Source organism: Urocitellus parryii, chromosome 7, assembly GCF_045843805.1.
Source record: "Urocitellus parryii isolate mUroPar1 chromosome 7, mUroPar1.hap1, whole genome shotgun sequence".
Lineage (NCBI taxonomy): Eukaryota > Metazoa > Chordata > Mammalia > Rodentia > Sciuridae > Urocitellus > Urocitellus parryii.
In genome coordinates, this window is record NC_135537.1 from 28,842,962 (window position 1) to 28,868,197 (window position 25,236).

General features: G+C 35.4%; 2 protein-coding genes across 6 annotated transcripts in view; one reads left to right on the forward strand and one right to left on the reverse strand.

The window, feature by feature from the left end:
- Positions 1–1,815: 1,815 nt before the first annotated feature.
- Positions 1,816–16,858, reverse strand: Eny2 (ENY2 transcription and export complex 2 subunit). Of its 4 annotated transcripts, XR_003300385.2 has the most exons (7): positions 16,707–16,852; positions 15,237–15,313; positions 11,284–11,354; positions 9,800–9,874; positions 7,320–7,397; positions 6,122–6,823; positions 1,816–4,382 (listed from the first exon to the last, which is right to left on the reverse strand). XR_003300385.2 is itself a non-coding variant. In XM_026384543.2 (6 exons), exons 1-5 carry the CDS (start codon positions 16,710–16,712, stop codon positions 7,321–7,323), a joined length of 306 nt encoding a protein of 101 aa, XP_026240328.1. In that variant the 5' UTR covers positions 16,713–16,852; the 3' UTR covers positions 1,816–6,823; position 7,320. The 4 variants fall into 4 exon arrangements, 3 of the variants coding, with proteins under 3 accessions (XP_026240328.1, XP_026240329.1, XP_026240327.1); XM_026384543.2 differs by having other exon boundaries at positions 1,816–6,823; XM_026384544.2 differs by lacking the exons at positions 1,816–4,382; positions 6,122–6,823 and having other exon boundaries at positions 7,225–7,397; positions 16,779–16,858.
- Positions 16,859–17,083: 225 nt separating this feature from the next.
- Positions 17,084–25,236, forward strand: part of Nudcd1 (NudC domain containing 1) — a 63,452-nt gene continuing 55,299 nt past the window's right edge. For both annotated transcript variants that reach the window (XM_026384533.2, XM_026384534.2), the window contains exon 1: positions 17,084–17,290. In XM_026384533.2, the coding sequence (XP_026240318.1) occupies positions 17,173–17,290 (118 nt within the window). In that variant the 5' untranslated portion in view covers positions 17,084–17,172. The remainder of the gene's footprint in view (positions 17,291–25,236) is intronic.

The following is a 25,236-nucleotide window of genomic DNA, read 5'->3' on the forward strand; positions in this document are numbered from 1 at the left end:
AGAAACTGTTCATTTTGATGCAATTCCATTCATCTATTTTTGCTTTGTTTCCTGTGTTGTTGAGATCATATCTAAAAATTCATTACCCAAGCTAATGTCATGTGTCTTTTTCCCTATATTTTTCTAGTAGTTTTACAGTTTCATGTTTGTCTTTAGCCTATTCTAAGTGAATTTTTTGTGAACAGTATGAGAAGAGGCTGTAATTAATTCTGAGTGTGAATAAGTATTTTTCCCAGCACATTTATTGAAGAGACTATCCTTTCCTATTGTGTGTTAACATCTTTGTCAAAAACCAATTGATGCCATGCATGGTGGCGCATGCCTGTAACCCCAGTGACTTGGGAGGCTGAAACAGAAGGATAGCAATTTGGGTCCAGCTTCAGCAATTTAGCAAGGCCCGAAACAACTTAGTGAGACCCAGTCTCAAAATAAAAAAGGTGGGGCTGAAGATGTGGCTGAGCAGTAAAAGCACCCCTGGGTTCAAACCTCAGCACTAAAACAAACAAACAAACAAATAGACCGAGATTGGCGAAGTGGCACATGCTTATAATTGGGAGGCTGAGGCAGGAGAATCTCGTTTAGAGCCAACATGGCACTTTGGTGAGACTGTCTCAAAATTTAAATAAAAGGGACTAGAGATGTAATTCAGTGGTAAAATGACCCAGGGTTCAATCTCCAGTAACACGGCCCTGCCCCAACCCCAAACAATAAAAAATCCACCAAAACAAAAAACCAAATTTTAATTTTATGCTATAGTTGGAATGTTTGTGTTCCCCTGAAATTTGTATGTTCAAACCCTAACTTCCAAGATGATGATATTAGGAGGTGGACTTTTGGTCAGGATGAGAACAGAGACCTTATGAGTGAGAACAGTGCTGTTATTAAATAGGCCCAAAGGAGCTCATTCACCCTTTTGCAATATGATGATGCATGAAGAAGACACTTTCTATGAACCAGAAGACGACTCACTAGACACCAAATCTGCCAGTAAATCTCGTATTTCCAAGCCTCCAAAACTGTGAAATAAATTTGTTTATAAGCCACATGGATGGATGAATGTCAATCAGCCTTTAAAAAAGGAGATAAATCTTGTCATTTGAAACAATGTGATAGAGCCTGGAGGAAATAATGCTAAATAAATTAGCAACCACTGAAAACCAAATACTGTATGACTTCCTTTATATGTGAAATTTCAAACAGTCAAGCTCGTAGAAGCAGAATAGAATGGTGATTGCCAGGAGCTGGGAAAATAAGGAGGTGATTATCAAAGAGTATACAAAGTTTTAGTTATACAAGTTAGTAAGTTCTGGAAATGTACTCTACAGCAGAGTGTATATGCTTAAATTCTAAGAGGGTAAATCTTAGCTGTTTTTTCTCTCTCTCTCACACACATACATACACACACACACACACACACACACACACGCATGCCCAACATGAACATGAACATGAACATGATCATCACCACCACCACCACCACAAAGGAACAGGAGAAAACTTTGGGTGGTGATATGTATTTACGGCCTTAATGGTGTTTCATGGTTATATACTTACCACCAAATTCATTAAATTGTATAAATTAAATCAGTACAGAAATTTTGTATGTCAATCATACCATCAATGAAGATGTTTTTAAAAATAAAAATGTTATAGAATTATATAAACAATATAAAACATGCATAGATATAAAAGGAACACTTCTATAATATTACATAAAACTAAATATACAAAAGCCATAGGAGATTTTGATTTTATCTAGTGTTTTATTCATTGAAAAAATTATTATTAAAGAGAATCAAACTTGTTATGACAAATTTCAAAGTTATTAGATACCCATTTGCTGTTTGGTTTTCTCTCACTCCATATTTAGTTTATTATACACATTTTTTATTGTTAATCCATTTGAGTTAGTTATAATGTGATACTTGATCCTTACATACTTCAACATGGAACATGCTCATTCTTTAAGAACCCATTTGTAATACTCAAGAAATTTAACAGTCTATGTTTATAATTTTCCAATGTCCTAAGAATGTCCTTAATGGTTATTTATTTATCAGGGATGATACACTGCTTTACATCCTAATATCTCTGATCTTTTAATCAAGACCATTTCTTGCTGTTACTTTCTCCTTTTATTCCTTTTTGTTTCCTTCATGACATTGACTTTTTTTGTCAGATGTCAATGCCAATTGTTGCCATGTCAATGCCATATCAATAGTTTTTCAGAATGTCTGGTTGTCATTTTTAAATTGAGACTTAGCAGAACTGTGATATTTTCTTCAAGTTCAGTTTTCTAAATGGAATAAACTTTCTGGGTAGTTATATTTAAGCAGGACTACATGTGATTGGAAAAAAAAGGAGAGAAATTGAGGGTAATTGTAAGGGAGTTCTAATGACAATCACATCTTAGCTGGCAGGATGGGAAAAAACATCAGAGAAGTGATGACAATGATAAATGGGGCAGTTATTTCATTGGTAGTCTCTATAAAGCCACTGAGAAGTAAGAAAATTAAATCAGGACCATAGGAAATACAACTAGTCAATGAACGTGTGAGCTCTTTTTCACAAAATATGCCTGTCTGCAATCCCAGTTTTTATGGATTGGGGTAAAACATGGAGGATAGACCCTATACACAAAACTGTTTTGAGTACATGCTGTTATAGCAAATATGTATACATTTGCTAAGTCCTAACCATAACTTTGACTTTGTATCATGTCTCTTAAGAGAAGCACCCACAATTTTCATAATTTATTATTCTGTCAGTGTCCCTATCAAATAGGAGATAGTGTTGAAAGGCAACTGTCAGGTGGAACCCTTAAGTGACTAATCTGGTCATTTAAATACATTGATGATAGAACTAAGAAATAGAGAACCGTCACACTGTCAGTATCTCAGCCAAACCGTGTTTCAAACCACACAATGCATACTGTTATCTGAATCACTTGCAGCATCCAACAGGTAAGGGTTTAGCAATCAATTCTTTTTCCACCTTTCTATTTTGTGGCTCTTACCCCATTGAAGTCTAAATTTGATATAAGTAGCTGTCTAAAAAGGATTCATTCTGAAGACTATGCCCTCAACAAAAAATTTTAGGGAAGAATTTATAGGGCAACTGAAAGCCATTTTTTATCACTTTATTCTGATAATTCCAGGCACAAAACTGGAGCATTTACGGATGTCCAAGGTCCTAATAACCCCTGTACCCAAAACTGACTGATGAGTAGCATCATTTCATGAGTATCAATCAATTCTGTCTTTGTTCTTTGATTTTCTTTATTATTGTCATCATATGCCAATATTCATTGAATGTTCACAGGGTTTGCGCACTATTATACAATGCTCTATTTATACTTTTTCTTTTTACAAAGTGACATAGGATGAAAAAGAAAGATATTACCTTTAAATACAGTGAAAATTATTTTTCTTTCATTTGTTAAGGATTTCCTCCTCTCCCCTACCCTCTCCTCCTTGATAAAGTTGGTGAAAGAGAACCGTTATCAGTAGTGGTATATGCTATGTAAATCAGCTTCTTTCTTACTGAATTGGTTGCAGAAAACAATCCCAGTCAAACAACATCTATGTTCACTATAGCTTCATCTTATTTTATACCAGAACACATTCTGAGTTCCTCACATTGATTTAATTCAGTAACACTTTCATCTTGCAAACACTGGCTGGCCTTATTGGAATTGGGCCTGTTCAAATGATACCCAGTAGTTTAACAGCCACCAGCAGGACTAAAATACAGCTTCTAGTGCCCCCTTTTGGCCGGTAAGCACAAAAACCAAATAGAGTTTGAAGTCTGGTAAAATAGGTATATGCCACATTTTTTTCTCTATTGTCACTCATTAAAAATTCACTGTTAGGTAATGAGGATCCAAAGACAAATAGGATACAACCTGAGGCACAAAGTAGTTCATAGTAGAATGAGGGTAAACATTATTAAAGATAAGGTCAACCTTCCCTAATTGCTATTATAGCGATATTTCTCTATTTCAACCAAGTTGTACAACTTTATTTTTCTATTCTCATGGTAATTAATATTAGCTAGAAATGACTGAAAAATAAAAGCAGCTATTTGACACAGTGTAATTCATGTATATAAAACTAGAAAACACATAGTAAATAATTTAAATATTTCTAGAGTTCTTGCTAGGAATAACATGAATCTGTTTTCTTCTGATTATTAGTATTAAGATTTTATTATTTTAATTCCTGCCAGGTCAATATTATCAGATCTATTATCCAGATAAGGAAATTCAAGAAGAGTCAGTCTTACCTGATAATTCAGTATCATAGACGAGATTAGAACCTGAATGTTCTGAACGTACCATTAGTTTTCTTGGTAGGTTTCATCCAATGGCTTTTGTGTGGTTTCTAATGGTAAATATGAGGGGTTTTATGAAGTCACTGAGTAACATGAGATAGCCTTTTACAAGGGTTAAATACAAACACACACACACACACATACTCTCTCCTGGATCATTTTCAGCATCAGCTACTGAGCAGCTGTCACAGTTCTTTTGTGTTGAATGTGGAGCTTTTTATCAAGTTATGAAAGTCCCATATCTAATAACCAATCCCCAGCATCACCCAGTCCCTGGATTGGCACTGCTCAAATGATAACTTGTAAGGCCAAAGCTAAGAGATCACATAAATAATTTAGCTGGATCTTCTTTAATTCTATAAGAGAAGCTTATAGTAATCCTAATTATACTTACCAATGCAGTCATGCAATAATAATCCTATTAAATTTCCAACATTAAGTGAAAGTATGCAAGATTTTTAAAGAATGTATTCTTAAGTTTATATAAATCAATGATTTCAGTCAAGATGTTCACAAAGTTGGTTTATTTACAAGGTATCAATGGTTCTAGAAGCAAATGAGACATCTATATGATGTCAATGAAACCTCGTTTCTTTCCGGGTTAGAGGTGGGAAAGTTCTTAGCATTATCACTTTAAATCTAAGCTCTTTAGTACTAAAAATGGCTACGAAATATTTTCAATTCAGTTTATTTCCTGTCCCATTCAAACTATCTTCATAAATTGTTTTCATTTTCTCATATTCTTTTAGACTATTAAAATAGTATCTAAATGAACAATTTTTAATTTTTGGTTTGCTTCCATGAAGAATTCTAAGAAATAAGAACTACTTTTCTAACATTTTCTGTGTAACTTTTAAGATTGCTTTTCTTTTTTGAAAAATGAGTAGCAAAATGACAAGCATCCCTATCAGCACTTTAAAACATTGTTTTATAAGAGATCAAGAGAAACAAAAAACTCTTTTGGGTAAGTTTTTGTGACTGTGTCTTCTCAGGCTCAAAACTTTATGCGATTAAGCCCAGGATCAAAGACTACAAAATTCATTAGAAAGATGAAATTATTTCTGCAAAAGATTAATGTGAAGCTTTTCCTCAATTATACCCTATTTGTTGTTATCTTTCTTCATGCTCCCATGTTCATTCACTGGTTCATTTGCTCATTCATTCCCTTACCCACTCATTCACAAATAAACATCATACAAAGTCAAAGAAATCAAGTTTCCTCTCCTCTGGATGTATGCAAGTTGAAGAACCACTGTGTTGAAGAGAAACATACAGTTGCTTCTTACGGAAAAACAGTGGTGGGGAAATCTACACCAGAGGAGTCAGGATATTTTAGCAACTCAAGCTGAACTCTGAAGGGTAAGTAGGAATGAGATAAGTAGGAGGGAAGGACTTCCTAGGGTGATACATTTGCAAAAGTATTAGGGATGGAACAACTTGTTAACTTTGGGGAACTCTTAAGTAGATGATAGATCTAGAGGGGCATAAGTTTTATGCCAAGTTCAAATTTTGTCCTGCACTGAGACATTTCAAGTAGAGGAATAAAATGATCAGATGTGAATTTTAGTAAGGCCACTTAGCCAATAGTGTGAAAGAGATATTGGGGGAGGCATAGAACAACTAGAACAAGAAAATATTAGGGGTCTACTGCAATAATCTATGTTTATAAAGAAGGCAGAAGATAAATTTATAGCCTCACTGTACTCAAAGTGATCCTCAATTAGCAGCATGCAACCCCACTCAGAGCTTGTTAGAAATAAAGTATAATCTTGTACTGTATATCTCTTACCTTCAGAATCAGCATTTTAACAAGCTCCTCAGGTAATCTGTATGGCTGGGAAGTACCATTCAGAAATAGGGAACACAGCAGGGGTAGTTAGTGGGGGAAAATAAAATTGCTATTTTAGGTATGGTGATTTTGAGGTGTTTGAGGAATATCCAATGAAGATGATCCATAGCAGTTAAATATATGGGTCTGGAGGCTAGAAATAAGTCTGGTTTGGAGATGCAGTTTAGCATTTATCAACCTGTTGGTATTTGAAGTCACGGTTTGACCCGTTTCCTGGGATTTGCTCAGGAAAAGTATATCCAGTTAGTCAGGCAGAGGGCTCAGGAAAGAGCTCTAAGAAACATTACTTAAAAGTCACAATCAGCAAAAGGTACTCCACAAGAAACAGAAGGAATTTCCAGTGGTAGGAAGAAACAATGTGAGGAGTGGGACGAGGGTTCCAAGTGGCAGGATGGTCAACATTCTCACTTTCCAGCAGAGGTCACATAAGAATAGACAAGAGTCCATTGGATTTGGCAATCCTGATGTCAGAGTAAAGCTAATGGGTGGAAATTATTCACCCATTAAGTTCTTTCTTGACCTTAGTATGTGGGGATGCAATTTATAGAGTCTGCTTTCAAAGTTCAGATGAGTAGAGTATGTGGGAGGAGCTTGGTGTGGAGCCAGCTTGCAAATGTTCTCTCTTCCACTAGATGGTAAATTCTTTGAAGCATAAGGAAGGCACATAAAGATGAGTAAGACCCAGTACTAACCCTTGGAATTTGTAACAAATAAGAAATAAAGATAAATAACCATGGTACAAGAGGAAGCATTACAATTTATAAAACAGTATGGGGATTCAAAACAAGAATACATATGCAATCAGGAAAGACTTCTTACTTCTAAACTGTTAGCACAAAGAAATGCATAAACTAAATACTTAAACTGTATTCATTCCTGACTTTCTCAACAAATTTAATGAATTAGTAATAAACACAGAGTCCCATTCATTCCAAACTCCAAGCAAACTTCAAACTCATTCGTGAGATATTTATTAAAATAACACATTTAGGGAAAAAAATCAATACAATGTATACATCATTACTGAAAACTGTATACCATCATACAAAAAAGGATTTTATTTTGGGAAACTGATTTCTAATTTATGGCAAGTTGTACTTTCAGAAATAAAACACAGAACAACACAATCTAATTCAACCTTAAAGGCTGGCATGCTGAGCAAGGAATGTTCTTATTCTTTGTAGGAGCTCCTTCTTTACACTGTCAGGTACCAGGGCTGAAACACAAAAACAAAAACATCAGAGTAAGATGATTCTTGTTAAAACATGTCAATTTGGGACGTGACATTTTATTCAAGATCACCAATAAAGGAATTTCATACATAACTCTCATGTTTCAATTAAAAAAATAGAGATATCTGAAAAGAAAGTGAATACTTGTAATTCATTATTTTAATGAACTATTTAATACCTAAATACATTGCACACTGATAAAAAGAAAATATAAGAAAATTATTTAAACTAGCAGTGGAAGCCATTTTAAAATACACAGGCTGTCATACACTGATAAATTTGACTTATACACAACATCTCATACTTGGTCAAAATTACCACAAGCAAAGACACAAGACATAATGGGGAAACATTCTTTAAAAAAAAAAAAAAAAAAAAACAACAAAACTGATTCTTCTACTACACAGATATTTCAAACTGATTAGGAAAAGATCAGAAGGCTAACAAAAATGAGCAAAGAGATAAAAAGGAGAGACACTGTTCTTATGTAAGAGGGGCTCATTCTTAAGACGAGAAATGAAAATTAAAGCACATTCAGACAGCATATCTTAACAATCAGATAGACCCAAACTCTAAGGTCAATAATAAGAGAAAGGAGGCCTTTTTTTTTTTTAGCTAGAGGAAGTATAAACTGGTACATGCTTTGGAAGGTAATTTGGCAATGTCTTACAGAAATAATGAAGGCACATACTCTCTTGGCCCAGCAAAAATGCAAAAAACTGCAACAACAGTTACATGTTATATTTTTAACTTTCTGAATATTGATCTGTGTGACTGTTCTTAGAATATTAAACAAAACAAAAATTCAAAAGAGGCAATTAACTAAAACATAAAACTATTTGCTTGTGTTCAAGAGAAATAAAAAAACTTCAGATAAATTTCAATATTTCCACATACAATTAAACAACTAAGTACATAAATCAAATAAGGGAAATACTTTTTATAAATTGTTGAAGTCTATCTCAGAAGACTATAAACTGAAAGTCCACTGGAAATGAAATCAATATATACATTAAAATATTTTTATTTAGAATTAAGATGAGTGAAAACACATCATTTGCTTTCGGATAAGGTTTAATAACAAAGCAGCAGCTGGAAGGAGTTTTTTTAGGATAAGAAAAACTGTTGTAGTGGTTGTTGCATGCATCTATGTATGTATATAAAGTTCAGAAAACTGCATGTTGAAAAAGGTCAATTTCAGTGTATGCTAAAAAAAGTAAATGTCTGCTCCTGACAATTAAAGGAAGACTAAAAACAACAACAAAAAAGAAACAATTTATTTTTACTCTACTTTTCTTTAATAATAAAAAAAATTCTCATTCTCTAGCAGGGAGTTGCTAGACAATGAAATATCCAAGATGCAAGTGGTGAATAACAGATACTCTAACCTGCATAACCAGTTCCTCAACAATGTTAACAGATTAAATATAAATTACTGAAAACAGAAAAAGAAATTTGAGAAAATTATCTTAAAATATAAATTCACAAGGAAAACAATAATTTCTTTTTTCCATATTTCCCATGTTTTCCAGCTGCAAATAGGCTTTAAGAAATGGTTGGAAAGGATCATTGGATTTCATAGGTCCTCCTCAGGAGGGAATTAGTGTTCTGTGGTAATAATTTTAAACTTACTTACTTTTTACAATGAAATTATTGTTACTATTTCTGTGTGAGAGAAAAAAAAAAAACTTGTAGGTCATCTAATTTACCCGTTTCTACTTACAAATAAAAAATGCCACCAACTTTATCAAAATAAATGAAAAAAAAAAGGTAGTTAACATCTACAGTAACACATCATCAGTATTAATATAATGTTTCCTATCTTTCCCTTCTGTATGTAAACAAGGTACTTCAGAGGGAAATTAAGGAAAAGGTTGTTCTGAGTCTTAAATATGGATCACCTTGAACATGAAGCTGTGGAACTTCCAAATTCTTAATTAGACATTCAAGAAGACAGACCTTCATTTATTTTTAATAAGGAAAGAGCAGAACAAAGACTTAGAGGCTGGAGTAAAACTCTTGAATTATTAAATATTTAAGGGGAGACAGGCTATACCTCATAAAAGTTTGTAAATCCTAGCTTCAGATGATAATTGCCTCTGTAAAATCCCATATTTTGAAAACTGTCTTAACAATTCTATCAACTTATGTTGGTATACCATTTTAGAGCACTAAAAACATTTTACACCTATTATCTCATTTGTTATTTGAGATTGCGAGAGGCAGGTAGGCAATTTTAACACTTCCCTCATGAGGCAATGAAAACACCTACATGATTATGGAAAGGGTACTTTTTCTTATAAAAAGAAAAAAAAAACATCTGAATTAGCAAAGAAAAAAATGTCTGCACCAGCACGTTTCCTTTGACATAGACTATACTCCTTACCTCTGCCTTTTGGAGTGATTTCAGCCACCAAGTCATCAACAGTAACGTGTTCTAGTCCTTTTTCTTTAATTACCTCTTATGCAAAAGCAAAAAACAAATCATATCATTTAAAATCATTATCTGTAAGAAAGATTTTCATAAGGAAGGGTTAAAATCATGTTTTTAGAGTATATATTGGTCTTAAAAAAATAAAAGAGGACACTTCTTTTGTCTTTTCTAAAAAAATTTATAACATAAACACATTAAGTATTCTCCAGATTAAGAAGACAAGTCTGTTCAACTTTCAGCTAAATAACCTGTAACTTAAACAAATAACTATAACAATTAGAATAAATTTGGGAACTCTAATATTTATAAAAAGCTGGAACTTAAAACAGAACAGATTTTATTTTACTATAATCATACTAGCTCTTATTTAAATATAACAGAGGAAATAAAACCTATTATGTGAGTCAAACTTGTAATTCCATAGCTAAAAATTAAAAGGTAGAGCTACTTTGTTCCTTTGTTTTCTCAAGGCTGGGCCAAAAGAAATATAAGAGGGGATATGATTAACATCTACTGGATCCCCACTAGGTGCTTTACACCATTTAATATTCAGTTACATAGTGGACTAAGCATTTCTCTCACTTCAGAGGTGAGGCAATGGAGGCTTAAAAATTAAGAAACTCAATCCACATAGCTGAATCCCAGCTCCAGTTTTTTAGCCACCAAAGTCCAGAATACTTTAAAGTCAGTGCTTTTACTAACTTGCCTTCTTATAGTTAATGTGTAAACAGTTCCCATTATTTTTAATTGCAGAAACCATTATGAAACAATGGAGATTCATTAAAAATATCCAGAAATCAATTATGCCAAAAACTGAGCAAGAAAGGAGGCTCATCTTAGTGATATGTAATCTATCAGACAGTATCATCATCAATAATCAGCAATTTAACAATCTTCTCTTCTGTGTATTTTTTAAAAGTGTAATTCTTCAAGAACTTTTATGGTGAATTTTGTAAAAGAACACAGACAGGAGATATAATTCCTGTAAGTCTGCCAACTCTCAAGTGCTCAATTTGTTATGAAGTGAAAACATATTAGGAATACTGTTCCTGAAAAACATATATATATATTTTTTCCTTCTTTTCAGTGCTGGGGATTGAACCCAGGGTCTCATACTTGCTAGGCAAGTATTTGACCACTGAGGTACATCCTCAGCCCAGGAATCCATTTTGATGGCAGAGAAAACCTTGAGCGCCCATGCCTCCTCACTTGTTTGAAGAGATACACAAAAAAATTCCTAAACATTTTTTACAATCAGGTCTATACACAGTTTTAAAAGAGGAAATCACTGCTGAAAAATTCAATTTCTTATTGTTTAAAATTATGCTTGAGCATTTGGACTTTAAAATACTGACTATACTTTCTTCCTAGTGAATCCCAGACCAACCCAGTTCAAAACAATGGAATCAGTTTATTTTCTAAGTAAAACTGATTACCTTTACAGTGTGCCTTCAACTGATCCTTCCAGCCACATTCAATTAATTTAGCTCTCAGCAACTCTTTGAGGCTGTTGGAAAAAAAGTGTTTTCAAAGTAAACAACAATGTACATCTTAGATAAGAATCTTTGAAACAAAGGTTCAACTACTCAACTAAAAATTCCCTAATTTTCAGTCCCAAAATGTTGTGGCCAAAATTTCATTCTATCACTGAATAGTTCTTTATTTAGTCTTATACAAATCATTTAAACTCTAGGTCCTGCATTTTATTTAGGTCTCATTTAAATAAAGAGTAAAACTAAATGTAGAGGCAGGGTTATAACAGTTCTCAAGAAGTTCTACTCTTTTGTCTTCTTACATATCCCATATCCTTTCATCACCAGGAATATCATGGGTCTTATACAACTTTGACACAGTATTGAACTTAGAGAAGATGCAGCTCTGAAAACTTCAAGTTCCAAAACCCACTCTTTTACCACAAATTCTTATTCTTTAGCTCTCTTATTTCCCTGCTATATCTCCCTCTAACCTTACAGATTGGCCCCCAACACAATTTAATAACTCAGAAGCTCGCATGCATATCATAATTAGCAATATCTTCTTTTTTCTTAATAGTAGAAAATGGTATATATGGCAACTAATGGCATCAGGAATGCTACAAAATATTTTATTATTTTTTGCCACATACCACTCTTAGAACTCCTCCAACTTCTCAGTTTAAACACGTCACATACCAAACCAGATTCTCTTTCCCTGCAAATTGCTTCTGTGAATATTCCTAGAGATCCACTAAGTGACATTTCCATTTGATCTTTTACTCTTTTTTTTAATTATTGGTTGTTCAAAACATTACAAAGCTCTTGACATGATTTCATACATTTGATTCAAGTGGGTTATGAACTCCCATTTTTACCCGGTATACAGATTGCAGAATCACATCGGTTACACATCCACTGTTTTACATATTGCCATACTAGTGTCTGATGTATTCTGTTGCCTTTCCTATCCTCTACTATCCCCCCTCCCCTCCCATCTTCTCTCTCTACCCCATTTACTGTAATTCATTTCTTCCCCTTGTTTTTTTTTCCCCTTTCCCCTCACTTCCTCTTATATGTAATTTTGTATAACAATGAGGGTCTCTTTCCATTTCCATGCAATTTCCCTTCTCTCTCCCTTTCCCTCCCACCTCTCGTCCCTGTTTAATGTTAATCTTATTCTCATGCTCTTCCTCCCTGCTCTGTTCTTAGCTGTTCTCCTTATATCAAAGAAGACATTTGGCATTTGGTTTTTAGGGATTGGCTAGCTTCACTTAGCATAATCTGCTCTAATGCCAACCTTTTCCCTGCAAATTTCATGATTTTGATCTTTTACTCTCAATAGAGCTAAAACCCAACTTTATATTTTCTCCTACTTCATCTTGCTTCCTTCTCAAAATAACTCCATTCTTTTGGTTCTTTGGGCTGAAAACTTTGGCAGCACCTTTTACTCAGATCCCTTGTTAATGCTTCACATCCAATCCATGAGGATATCCTACAGGTTTTAGTTTTAAAATATATACCTAGAAGTCAAATGTCTATCACTATCTTCATCAATATCCTAGTTTAAACCACCATCTTTTCCTTTCTGGACTGTTACCTAAGTTGTCTCCCTGCTTCTTTCATTGTGCACTTCACACTATCCTGAACTGCTCAAAACCTTCCAGTGCCTTCACAATTTACCCAGAATGAACTCTAAGACTTGACTACAGCCTAAATGATTCTACATTATCTCTTTTCTCCCTCACTCAGCTTCTGCAGTCTCCTTAGCTTCCATGTATTTCTCAAAAATAGCAGGCAAGCTCATCTCAGGACCTTGGCTCTTGGAACTCCTCCACTTCCTCATATCCTTCTGATCTGTTGGCAGTGAAACGTTCTCTACCCAAAATATCACCTCACCATGTTTATTCTCTGCTTTACTATTTTCATAGCACTCATCATTATCTGCCATATTACACATGTATTGTATGTTTCCTCCCTTTACAGTGTTAAGTTCCATAAAAGAACAGAATTCATTTTGTTGACTACTGTATCTCCGGCACCTTACAGGGTAGGCCATGTGATTGAAACTTGGAAACTAAGCTGCACAAATGAAAACAACAACAACAACAACAAAAAAAAAACACATAATTTCCTCTACTTAGTACTAGCTGTACTATCTTCTCAAGTTACCCATGGCACTGTTCTTGATGCCTCCTTCCTCATATAAAGAGCTGTTTCCACTTTTTTTTAAAAAAAATTTTAAGTTCTCCTTTCCATTTTTGCTGTTTTTCTTTCTTTTTAACCCAATAAAATCTTCTAAGTCATTTATCTGTTTTCTGTCTTGAATCTTCAAATCTATCCTTCACACAGAATACAATTTGTAAAGTGTAAATGTGATCTAATTATTCCCTTTCTTAAAATCTTCCAATAATTCCCATCATTCAAATATAAAGTGAGCAATGAATGTTTTTGCAAATCAGAGCATCAATTTTCCTGACCTTTCTTTGATTAAAAACAAAACACTGCCATTCTCAGTATAAGAATCTGGCTAAGGGTCTGGTGATGGAATATGGCCTAGGCCAGGCTGATCATAACTTGCCTATTACCTAAGTAAGATGGTAATCAAGGTAGGTCCTGTGTTCAACAAGGCAGTCTGAGCAGTGATATGTAAGTTTGAACTGCTAATCTCTGCCACCTGTTTTAAGAATAAAGCCAACAATAGAGAAAAGCAGAGGTGAGAGAAGATACATCCTTGGCAATAATTTTTGCATGCCTAAATTTAGTGATATATTAAGTAACTTTAAACCCTAGATATTTTAATTACATGAGCTTATATGTTTCTATTGGTTAAGCCAGATTCTGAGTTTAGTTTCTGTTATTTTTAGCTGAAATAATTCTAACTTATACCAAATCCATACTTCTGTCCACTCTTTCAGCCACATGCTTTTATACTTTACGTATAGCTTTCTCCTATAATTTTGTAGTACCCAGAGAATTAGTCATGTTGTACCAAGCTCTGTGACTTTGCACATGCCATTAGAAGATAATATCCTCTCCTTTACTGGCTTAGAGAACTGATAATCCTTCTAACCCAGCATAAGCATCTTTTATTGTTCTGTGAAATCTTACCCATCCCCTTAATCCCCAGGTAGAATTGAAAAAATTCCTCCTCTTCCATACACACATATATATTTCTCTTTTAAACTTTATCATCTTGCTTTTAGGAGTCTTTATTGACTCCTTGGCCCCTTCTGTATATTTCTAAACCTGTTCCTTCTTCAAATATTTACTTAACCAAATAGGTGTCGGTTATAGCATTAGATTCTGGGTATACAAAGTGTTTTCGCTATCATGGAACTTGGATTATATTGAGAGCTACGCACTAGTAAAGTAGGTAACTAGAACAGGATGTGATTAAATGATATGACTGAACAAAGTATTTGGGAATCCATAATTAGATTCCTTGAAGAAGCAATATTTAAAGTAATACATGAGAGATGAACTAGAATTTACTAAGAATGAACAGAAGAGAAATATTTCATAGAAAAGGAATGGCACATGCTGCTCCAATGTGGCTCTATCATGACGTCTTATGAAAACCTGGGTAACATTATGTCTTCAACTGTAGCTATCTGAGTATTTTTTTCTTCCTCACTGTATTATACATTCTTTGAGAATCTATAATAATTTATATATTTATTTATTATAATAATTTCTGGATTCTACATTGCCTGTGTTGGTCCAAGTCTTGCAAGCAATGTTGCACCTAAATAAATTCTTACAGCTGTTAGGAATAGAAGTTTTTGATAATCTCAACTTTCTGTAATTCTTTTCACTGGCATGTTTTGTTTGTTTCTTGATAATTAGATTCTTATAACATTATGTAACTATTAAAGATGGTATAATGTAATTTAATAACACAATCTATTACTTACCGTTCTCTTTCTCCAGTTTCTATTAACTTTTGGTTAATTGCTGCTCTCATCTGCGCATCTTTGTTCATCTTGCTAACCTGGACATCAACATATATGTTCAGATATAGAATATTTATAAAGTATTTTCTTCTAAATCCTCTGGGCAATCATCCTAACAGATTTAATATTCTATCAACTAGAAGGATGTTCAAGTGTATTACTTATATCATCATTCTAAATATAATTTACTTCATCCCAACTCATATTGATTATTCACTAAACAAGTTCCTTCCCCTGTATATCTTTTATTAATAACTATTATTTTTGGAACATTTATTAAACAATTAATCACCTAGTACTCTGTGTATTTTTAAAAAACTACATTTAATTTCCCAACCTTATCATTACATATTAACATTTTTTATTTTACAGCTGAGAAAACTGAGGCACAGGAATAGAAAATAGTGAAAGCAAAATTTCAACTCAGGTACTTTGTTCCTAGAAGCCCCCAAACACTTTAACTGAACATTATAAATGACTGGATCATTTCTGCACCTTAACTGCATTCAAAATTTGAGGAAGCCATAATCTAAATATCAGTACAAGATAAAAAAGTATTAGTGAAAAACGAAACCCATCAGATAAGATTCTAAGTGCTTTACTTTAGTCTTCACTAGGATTTAGAATTACAACTGCTACACTAGCTGTAGTCTATGTGTATTGTGTGTCTTATCAAATGCAGTATTCCCAGTGGGTTAAGTGGAAAACAAATCTCAAACTAATTCTTATCTCAGAAAAGTTTCAATTTTCAGCAAAAGCAGACAATCAAAACCAAAATGTGCAGAAAGGAGAGTGTGGTTAGGTTTTGGGGCCATCCAAAAGTTTCAATAAAACTTGGAATAAGCAAAAGCTTTCCTCAGCGAATCTGTCACTAACTTGACACCACACCACTTTTCCCGTCTCTCAATTCTTCTATATGAAAACTTACACTGGAAATGAGTTTTCAGTTGTTGTTGTTGCTGTTTAAAGGGGAACAGGGAAAAGGAAGACTTGAGAAAGAATCAAGAAATGTTTACTTTTGTAGTTGGAAGCTAACGTTTTCAAAATAACTACAAGGTCTAGTCAGTTACCATATCAGGAATACTTGATCTCGCCTTGGCCCCCTAAAATACGGATAGTGACCTTGGACAAGTCACTTAATTCCTAAAGGCCTCAGTTTTCTCACTGGTAAAACAAGGGCACTAGGGGATACCTCCCAGTTCAGACATTCTTTGGGAAAATAGAACAGGGCGGAGACAGCTGGAGAGGCGGGAGGGGAGGAGCCAGAAAACAAAGCGAGGACTGGCTTCAGGCCAACTCCAGTAGCACGCCCTGCCGGAGAGCCCTACAGGCCCGCGAGCGCGGGTCGGGGAAGCTAACGAAAGACAGCACATCGAAAGGAGCCTGGGCTGGGCCCGGGTCCCGGCCCTGAGGACCACGGGCATAGCTCACCACCATCACCGCGGGCGAGGGCCGTCCCTTCCCAGCGACGAAATGACCCTTGCGCTGACGACCGTTACCTACCACACTCTTCGGCTGCCCGGACTTAGACCCTCAGTAGCTCGGGCACCTAAGCACACAGAAAGCTAGAACACGCATTTCCGGGGCGGGGTCTCGCCACCCTGCCTATAAAGTGAGAATTTAACTAGCGCGGGCCGCCTCCTGGTCGCTTAGCCCGCTGGGTAAGAGAGTCCAGGTCCTGCCGTTGAGCGGGCCTTAAGTCCCCGAGAAACTACAGAACCCAGCATACATCAAGGGTCCGATTTCTCGCGCACACTACATTTCCCAAAAGGCAGTTTGGCGCCGCAGTGGTTTCTGGGATGGGAACCACGCCGCTTCCCAGCCTCAGTTCCAGGAGTGAAGCGCGGACCTTTCAACAAGAGCTTTATTAATTCCCACGCTTGGATCTTGGAAAGAGATGGAGGTGGCGGCTAATTGCTCCCTGCGGGTGAAGAGACCTCTGTTGGACCCCCGCTTCGAGGGTTACAAGCTCTCTCTCGAGCCACTGCCCTGTTACCAGCTGGAGCTTGACGCAGGTGGGAAGCTGTGGCGACCCCTCACACTCCCTTCCTTTCCTCTTTCGGCTGCCATCGGCCTGAGCCTTCCCGCGTTTTCTTTCTGTGTGTTAGGGCAAGCAGAACAACATAAGCTTCGTTACTGCCCGTCGCGCTGGGGTGCACACAGGGTGGTTGCCTCTGGATAACGATGCCCTTCAGCCCCGTGAAAACCGCTTAGGTGTGGCTCTTCAAAAGCGGGACCTTGGGCCCGCCCTCGACCCCAAGGTGGGGCACACGGGTGATGCCTGGGCTCGGACCGCCGGTCCACCCCGCTGGCCCTGCCGTGGGGAAAGCTCGGGACGTTCTCTGTTCTCTGGACGTTGTCTGTCAACGTGTTAGCTGAGAAGCCACACCTCCTTGGAAAAACCCCAACGCCTGTTTTCCTTTGACGCAGAGCCATTTCTTAGAGGAGAAACTACATACCTGTCAGAGCATTTTCAGTTTCCCAGGTCCGGGCACACTGAAGACTGTCGTAGAAAAAAAATATCGCTAGACATTTTTTGAAGAAAGATGATTTTGTAATCACACTGCTGATTGCTTTGTTTTAGTAACCACATTGCTACTAACTGTTAGTAGCTGGCCAGAACGTTTTCATTGTAAAAAGTACATTTACGTTGATGATAGAGCCCGGAGGTTTGCCCATTTTTTAACACACTTCTGATTCTGGTGCAGGTTGTCAGTGAGTGGATCACACTGTGAGAAATACGGGTCCAGAGTTAATTAATAGACTTTATAGTATCAAAGAAGTGTTTGTTTATCCGTTTATTAAATTCAGAAACATCTATAGAGGGCCTGTTCTGTTACATGCCAATGTTATCAAGGTGAATAGGACACAGTCCGTAGTGGATAACATAACTATTATTTCGTTAGGAAGAAAATGCCAAATAAGTATAAAATAATGTGGGAAGGCAGTGATGGATATGTGTATAAAATACAATGGTAATTCTTGAATAACTAGTCTGTGGATCTGGGCCAGCTTTCTGGAGAAGTTGATATCTAAGTTGTGCTATAAAGAATATAGGTTAACCAGTATGAGAGAAGATACGCTTGATTTTTCATTTCCTTTTCTGCCTTCCTCCCACCCCATTTTCAGTCTCTGTTTCCTAGTCAGCAAATAGTACCACCATATTTTGTGAGCTGATACATTAGGAAAAAAAAAAAAAAAACTAAAAAAAAACCCCAAAAAACACTTATTGTTGCTGACAAATTGATTGTTACTGACAAATTCATAGATTGCCTACCTACTTGATTCTTCTAGTCCTGGATGGGCTCATTCATGCATTCTTGTTCAGTTATGGGTCTGCTAGGCAACTGTGCTCATCATGACTGGATTTTTTTCATCTATTTGGGTGTTCTTTGCCATTGACTGATTTAAGATTCTTCCAGATGACCTTTGCTTAACTCTCCTTGTGGTCTGTCATCCTTCTGCAGGCTAGCTCAGGCTCTTTGGAGGTTGTGAGTAGCAGTGCATAAGTGCTTTTTTCAGGCTGCTCCTTGCAACAAGTTTTTTTGCTCCACTGGTCAAAGCAAATCAAAAAATCAAGTCTGGAGTCCCTCCGTGTGGGAAGGTCATAAAGATGGCGTAGATCCAGGGAGGCATAAAAATTGTGACTGTTAATTTAGTCTGTATAGTTATTTATGTTTGAGTATTTCTTTGTGAAGTCCTCAGTTCAACTTGTCAGCAAGTGCCCTAAACTCCTGATTTTTACTTCTCATGTTTCCTAGTCCAAATCGTTGTTTTCACTTGCCTAAAATATAGTAGTTTTCTGACTAGCCTTCTTGCTTTCACTTTAGAGATCCTTCATTTCATTCTCCATAAATCAGTAATTATTGTAGTTCCGGATTCTATATTGGATGGATGTTTCCTCCACTAGACTTTGAATTACATGATGTTTCTCTTTTATTCACTACTTTGTTTTAGTTCTTGGCACATAGTAGGTACTCAATAAGTTGAATGAATGAAGTTGTTGAGGACATTCCATTTGTGGAAAAACATGAGCTAAAAGGAAAAGAAGATCAGTAGGCCGTATGCAGAATGCTGTTGCAGTCCTGTATTGGTGAAAAATTTTGCAAAAAGAGGAGTTAGACTGATGAGGGCACTATTCATCTTTTGGACTTTATCCTTTGCTTCCCAGACTTTTTCATGTGCAATTGCAATAAAAGATAAAGTTCAGTTGTCATAGTTTTGCCAGCATTTTAATTTGCTAAGTGGAAATGCACTTTTGCTTTACTAGTTAAATCAAATAAAATAATCAAACCTAAAGTCAGTGTGGGATATTGTAACATTAAAAAATCAGAAATTGAAATCTCGCAATAAATGATACTCCAAAGTGAAAACATTTAAGCTGGCTGGGGTGGTGAATGGCTGTAATCCCCAGCAATTGAAATTGAGGTAGGAGGATCGCAAGTTCCAGGCTAGCCTGGGCAACTTAGTGAGACCCTGTCCCAAAATAAATATAAAGGGCTGGAGATGTAGCTTAGTGGTAAAGACCCCCTGGGTTCAATCCCCACTGTCTAAATAAATGAATAAATTAATTTACTTTATTAAAATCACACTGTCTCCCCTCGCCCATATTTCACAATGTTGGTCTTAGATTCTGTGTTTAGAAGGCAAAACCAGAGGTAATGTGGTGCTGTTTGAAGGTTTTTAAGTATAAAGGGAAATGAGCAAATTTGGTGGTTAAATCATTTACCCTATGGCTCTGTAGTTATTTAGAAGACCAGAGGAATGGAGACAACTGTCTGAAGGCTTTTATGAATTACTTGAGAACAAAAGAAACACAACAACAAAAACAGAACAAAAAAAAGAAGAGGTTGATTCTTTACAAAGTATCATTTCTAGAGATAGTTAAGGTATAATTGAGGAGCTCCTAATAATTTGATTTTTTTATCCTAACCCAAGGAGTTTAATTTAGCAAACCTTTCGTTGCACTCTTGGGTGTGTGAAATACTGTTTAAGATATGAGGATGCAGATGTGGTTTCTGGTCTCAAAGAGCTTGGCTAACAGGCTTATTTTCTTGTCTTAATATTATTAAATTGTTCTAGAACTACCCCTGCAACATAAACAGTGTTACTTTGTCTTTTTCCACTCCAAAAAACTAAGTAAAAGATGTTGGGAAGTGGGAAGGAAGGGGGAAGTGCTGGGGAGTCACATTGGCCAAATTATATTGTTAGATTGTGTACATGTATAAATATGTAACAATAAATCTCACCATTATGTATAACTATAAAGCACCAATTTAAAAAAAAACATGGAAAGAAAAAAAAAACCTAAGCAAAAAATTGTTTCCTAAAATTGTAATTGTCTTTTATCCAGCAGTTTCATGTCTGAATATTTATCCTATAAACATCCTTTCCCTAGAATCTTATTTAGTAGATCTTTTTATGTTTCCCCCTATAGTTCACCTAATTAATTTGTACTTTATTCTTTTACTTCTTCTTCAGGGATTCCTTTCTTGACTACATATTTAGAGTCCATACTGTAAAATCTGTACAAGTTAGAATCTCTTCTGTACTTTCCAGTAGTACCCCATGCTTCATAGACACTTTGCAGCATTCAGTGTCTGCTTTTGTGCCAAGAGTCTTGGTTCTGTATTGTGTCTATCTTTTTCAGTGCTTTATCTGTAGAGCTGGAGGTTGCTTGGTTGAATAGTGGATGATTTTGTATCACTTGCACATTAAACAGGTTTATTGAGATATAGTTAACAATAAACTGCATATATTTAAAATGTACAATTTAGCAAGTTTTGGCATGGATACACCCATGAGGTCTCCATAATCAAGATGATAAACTTAGCTATCATCCCCAAAAGTTTCTTTGTACCCTCTGTAACTATACACCTATCCCTCTGCTCTTCCCATATTCCTCCTATCCCCAAGCAACTATTGATATGTTTTGTGACAATATAAATTAATATGATTTTTTTAGAATTTTATATAACTGGAATTATATACGGTGTACTATGTCCCCACTCCCCGCACCACTCCTGTCTGGCTTCTTTTACTCAGCACGATTATTTTGAAATCACCCTTGTTGCAAGAGAAGGATATTAGAATTTATGCCTGTGATTGTGGATTTCTCTATGTGCCCTTGGAGTTTTATAAATTTTTTGTTTTATTTTTTGGAGGGGTATCAGGCATTGAACCTAGGGGCACTTGCTTAACCATTGAGCAACATACTAGCCCTGTTTATTTGTATTTATTTTTTTGAGACACTAATTGCTTAAGACCTTGCTTAGTTACTGAGGCTGGCCTTAAACTTGTGATCCTCCTGCCTCGGCTTCCAGAGCTGTTGATTACAGGCGTATGCCACCCCACCTGGCTAATTTTTACCATTTTTTGCATGATATATATTGAAACTTTGTTGCCAGCTTCATAAACATTAATATGTTCTCTTGATAAATTGACCCCTTTATCATTATGAAATAACCTTTATCCCTAACAAGATTTTTTTAGTTTTTTGCTCTGAGGTCTGTCTGATATTAGTCACCCCAGCTTTCTTTTGATTAATTATGCCATAGTATGTATGTGTGAGTGTATGTGTATATATGCATATGTATACACACACATACATATATACTTGTGTTTTAATTTCCTTTGTTGGGGCTATCAGCTGTACTTTTTTATTATTTTAATAATCACTTTAGGATGTATATTGGTTATATTTCAATGATAGTATATTATTTACCATGTATTGTAAGAACCTTATACTTTTATACCATTTCTTCCTGGCCTTCGAACTATTGTCATGAATTTTAGTCTTATATGTTATTGTATATTTCACAATATATTATTTTTATTTAAATAATTATCTCTTAAAGAAATTTAAATAAGAAAAAAATCTTGTATATTTACTTACAGTTGTTACTTCTGGTGTTCTTTCATTTATTTAGATCCATATTTTTGTCTATTGCAATTTTCCTTCTGCATGAATGAATTTAATTGTTTCTTACAATCTGGTAATTAATTCTTTCCATGTTTTAGTATGGAAGGATCTATATTTTGCTTTGATTCTTCCAAAGATATTTTTGCCACATATAGAATTCTAAGTTGACAATTTTTCTTCTTTAATTTTGTAAAGATTTTTCCCTGTAGTCTTCTTGCTTGTTTTATAACTGATGAGAAATCTGACATTATCTTGTCTTTGTTGCTCTGTACATAGCATACATTTTTTCCTCTGGCTGCTTTTAAGATTTTTCTATTTTACATTGGTTTTGAGCAGTTCAATAATTATATGTGCCTAGGTGTGGTTTTCTTCATGATTCTTATTCTTGGGGTTTGCTGACCTATAAACTCTGAGTTCATAATTTTCTTCCAAATTTTTCTCTTGTTCTCTCCTTTGAGAACTTCATTTACCTATTCTGGAAGTTCATCATTACCCCCCTTTTATTCTGCATTATTTTTTCTCTTTTTCAACTCTCTTTTTTAAGTCTGATTTAAATTTTTTTTATATCTTTTATGCCCCTGCTTATGATTTTAAACATATGAAATATACTTGTAATAACTGTTTTAATGTGCTACTCTGCTAATTATACCCTTTATGTCAGTTATGTATTAGCTTCTATTGATTGTTGATTCCCCTCATTATGGGCTTGTTTTCCTTTCCTTTTCTGCTTTGATTGGGTATCAGAAATTGTGAATTTACCTTATTGGATGCAGGGTATTTTTGTATTCTCATAATCTTTTTTTCTGGGTTTTATTTTAGCTGCTTGGAAACAGGTTAATTCCATTGAATCTTGCTTTTAAGATTTGATAGTCTGGTTTAGTCTAGGGCTAACTATTCCCCACTATGGAAGCAAGGCTTGCTGGGTACTCTGCCCAGTATCCCACAAATTAGGAGTGTTTTCATTCTTCCTGTTTGGCCTAGTCACTCTGCAGTCTTGTATGAGTGTCCAGTACCTTTCCCCACAGTCTTTCAGATGGTTCTTTCCTTGGTTTGGGGTTGGCTCATCCAAACACATGCTGAGTTCTTCAGGGAGACCTCTGCAGATCTCTGGGGTTTGCCTCTCTGTTTGCTACTCTGACTAATCAACTGTAACTTCCATGGTTTCTCCAGACTTTCAGATCAGTCTGCCTCACTTTCCCATTTTTTATGCCTTGGTCTGGAAACTTCACAAAACTTTGTAGACTGGGGCAGTGATAGGGTTCACCTCATGTATTTTGGGTTTCTTAGTGATCATTTTTCTATGTTACCAGATGCCTAGTAAATTGGAAACTGTTGTTTCATGTAATCATGTCTGATTTATTTTATTTTTTCTTATTAGTTATTTCTGGTGGAAAAACAGAATTGCTTCCTATTCCATTTTGACTACAAACAAAAATTGTTCAATATATATTTTTAAGTGAAAACATAATTTCTCTAGTAGAGTTTACTATAAAACTCCTGTCTGTACTCTGTAGGAAATTATGGGGAAGATAGCCAGATAAATGTGTTATGATCCCAGAAGCATTTTATAAAATAGTTTCATGGGAGCAGTACTCCTGACTTACGTCCTGCCCTGTTTTGTAATCCTTGCTTTAGAACTCATTATACACACTCATAACTTTTATCTTTTTATATCTTCATACACAAATAGCAAAATAAGCAAATAGAAGAAGACAGTTAATTCGTTGGGTTGATTTTAGAAGGTGAGTGGTTCAAGAAGTGACCTTTATAGGTTATTATTCTTTGCTTCTCCAACACTACTTTTTAAAAACTAATGTGTTTAGATAAATATTAGGTTACATCATATTTAATTGATGTCAAAAATTGGAAATTTTATGTAGTTTAACATAATAATATACTTTGAGAGTTCAAGAAGCAGTAGTGGACACCATCCTTAGCACCATTAACAAAAGAGTTGAATCTGTTTTACTTGAAAACAGCTAGGGATGTGGCTCAGTGGGTAAGCACCCCTGGGTTCAATCTCAGGTACCAAAAAACTACTGCAATGAATTCTTTATAAAAAAGGGTTCCTCTTCAACCATTTCAAAGATCCCAACAGATTAGAGGTTCCCTGCCTCTTTCTTTCTTTCTTGGGAAGGCTCTACAAAAGAGCTTGCTGGTGGTTAAGCTTTGTCACATTCTGGACACTGCTTTTCTCCTTTCGCTTGTTCTGCCTCCCATCTTTATACTCAAGAAGATTAATGTGATAAATGTAGTTACAACTTTTTATTTCTCATTTAGGGCTAGAGAAGCAGTCTTTTTCTGCACACTAAGAGAGTTTTATAAACTAGTAAGCATGCCTTGTGCTGCTTGCTTCTGTGTCACAATAACTTACATAGATTATCTTATTGAAATGCAACAACCAACTCCTGTTATATCAAGGTCTTTTAACTGGTTTTCCAGAGATAAATGTGTTTGCAACTGAGATATAGTAAGGCAAAAGGCTAAGAAACTTCTGACCTGTTCATGATTATTGAGGGCTCTTTGCTCCCATAGGGAGAAAATGTATTTGTTATATTGTTTAATGTTACTTTTTTGGGCTGTTACATTTTCATGGACATTTCCAGTGTTTCATCCACACAGTGGTCCTAAAAAAAATGGATAATTATTTCCTTCCTAATCCATAGAACGTATATTTGTTAACCATTCCTTGCAAGTACACACTTCCTCAAGTGAAACAGCTAGTTTCCTCAACTTCTGTCAAGTCTTTCAAAATTATGATTTCACATTTGTAGTGTTCCTAATGGGTCTTCCTGAATTTATCCCTGTTTTGCCCCAGTCTGTTTTCCACATTATTTCCACCTATAAAGGTCACTTCTTGAACCACTCACCTTCTAAAATCAACCCAACAAATTAACTGTCTTTTTCTATTTGCTTAGTTTGCTATTTGTGTATGAAGATATAAAAAGATAAAAGTTCGAGTGTGTATAATAAGCATTATAAGCACTCTCTTAAAAACTCACATCTGAACTTTACTCTCCTGCTAAACAACCTAATGAA

Bases quoted from the DNA above. Each gene is read 5' to 3' on its own strand.
- Eny2 (XM_026384543.2), bottom strand. The intron at 9,875-11,283 runs GTAATCAGTTTT...CTTTTGCATAAG, and splicing joins GTTGAAGGCACACTGTAAAG to AGGTAATTAAAGAAAAAGGA. The intron at 7,398-9,799 runs GTAAGGAGTATA...TTTGTGTTTCAG, and splicing joins AATCACTCCAAAAGGCAGAG to CCCTGGTACCTGACAGTGTA.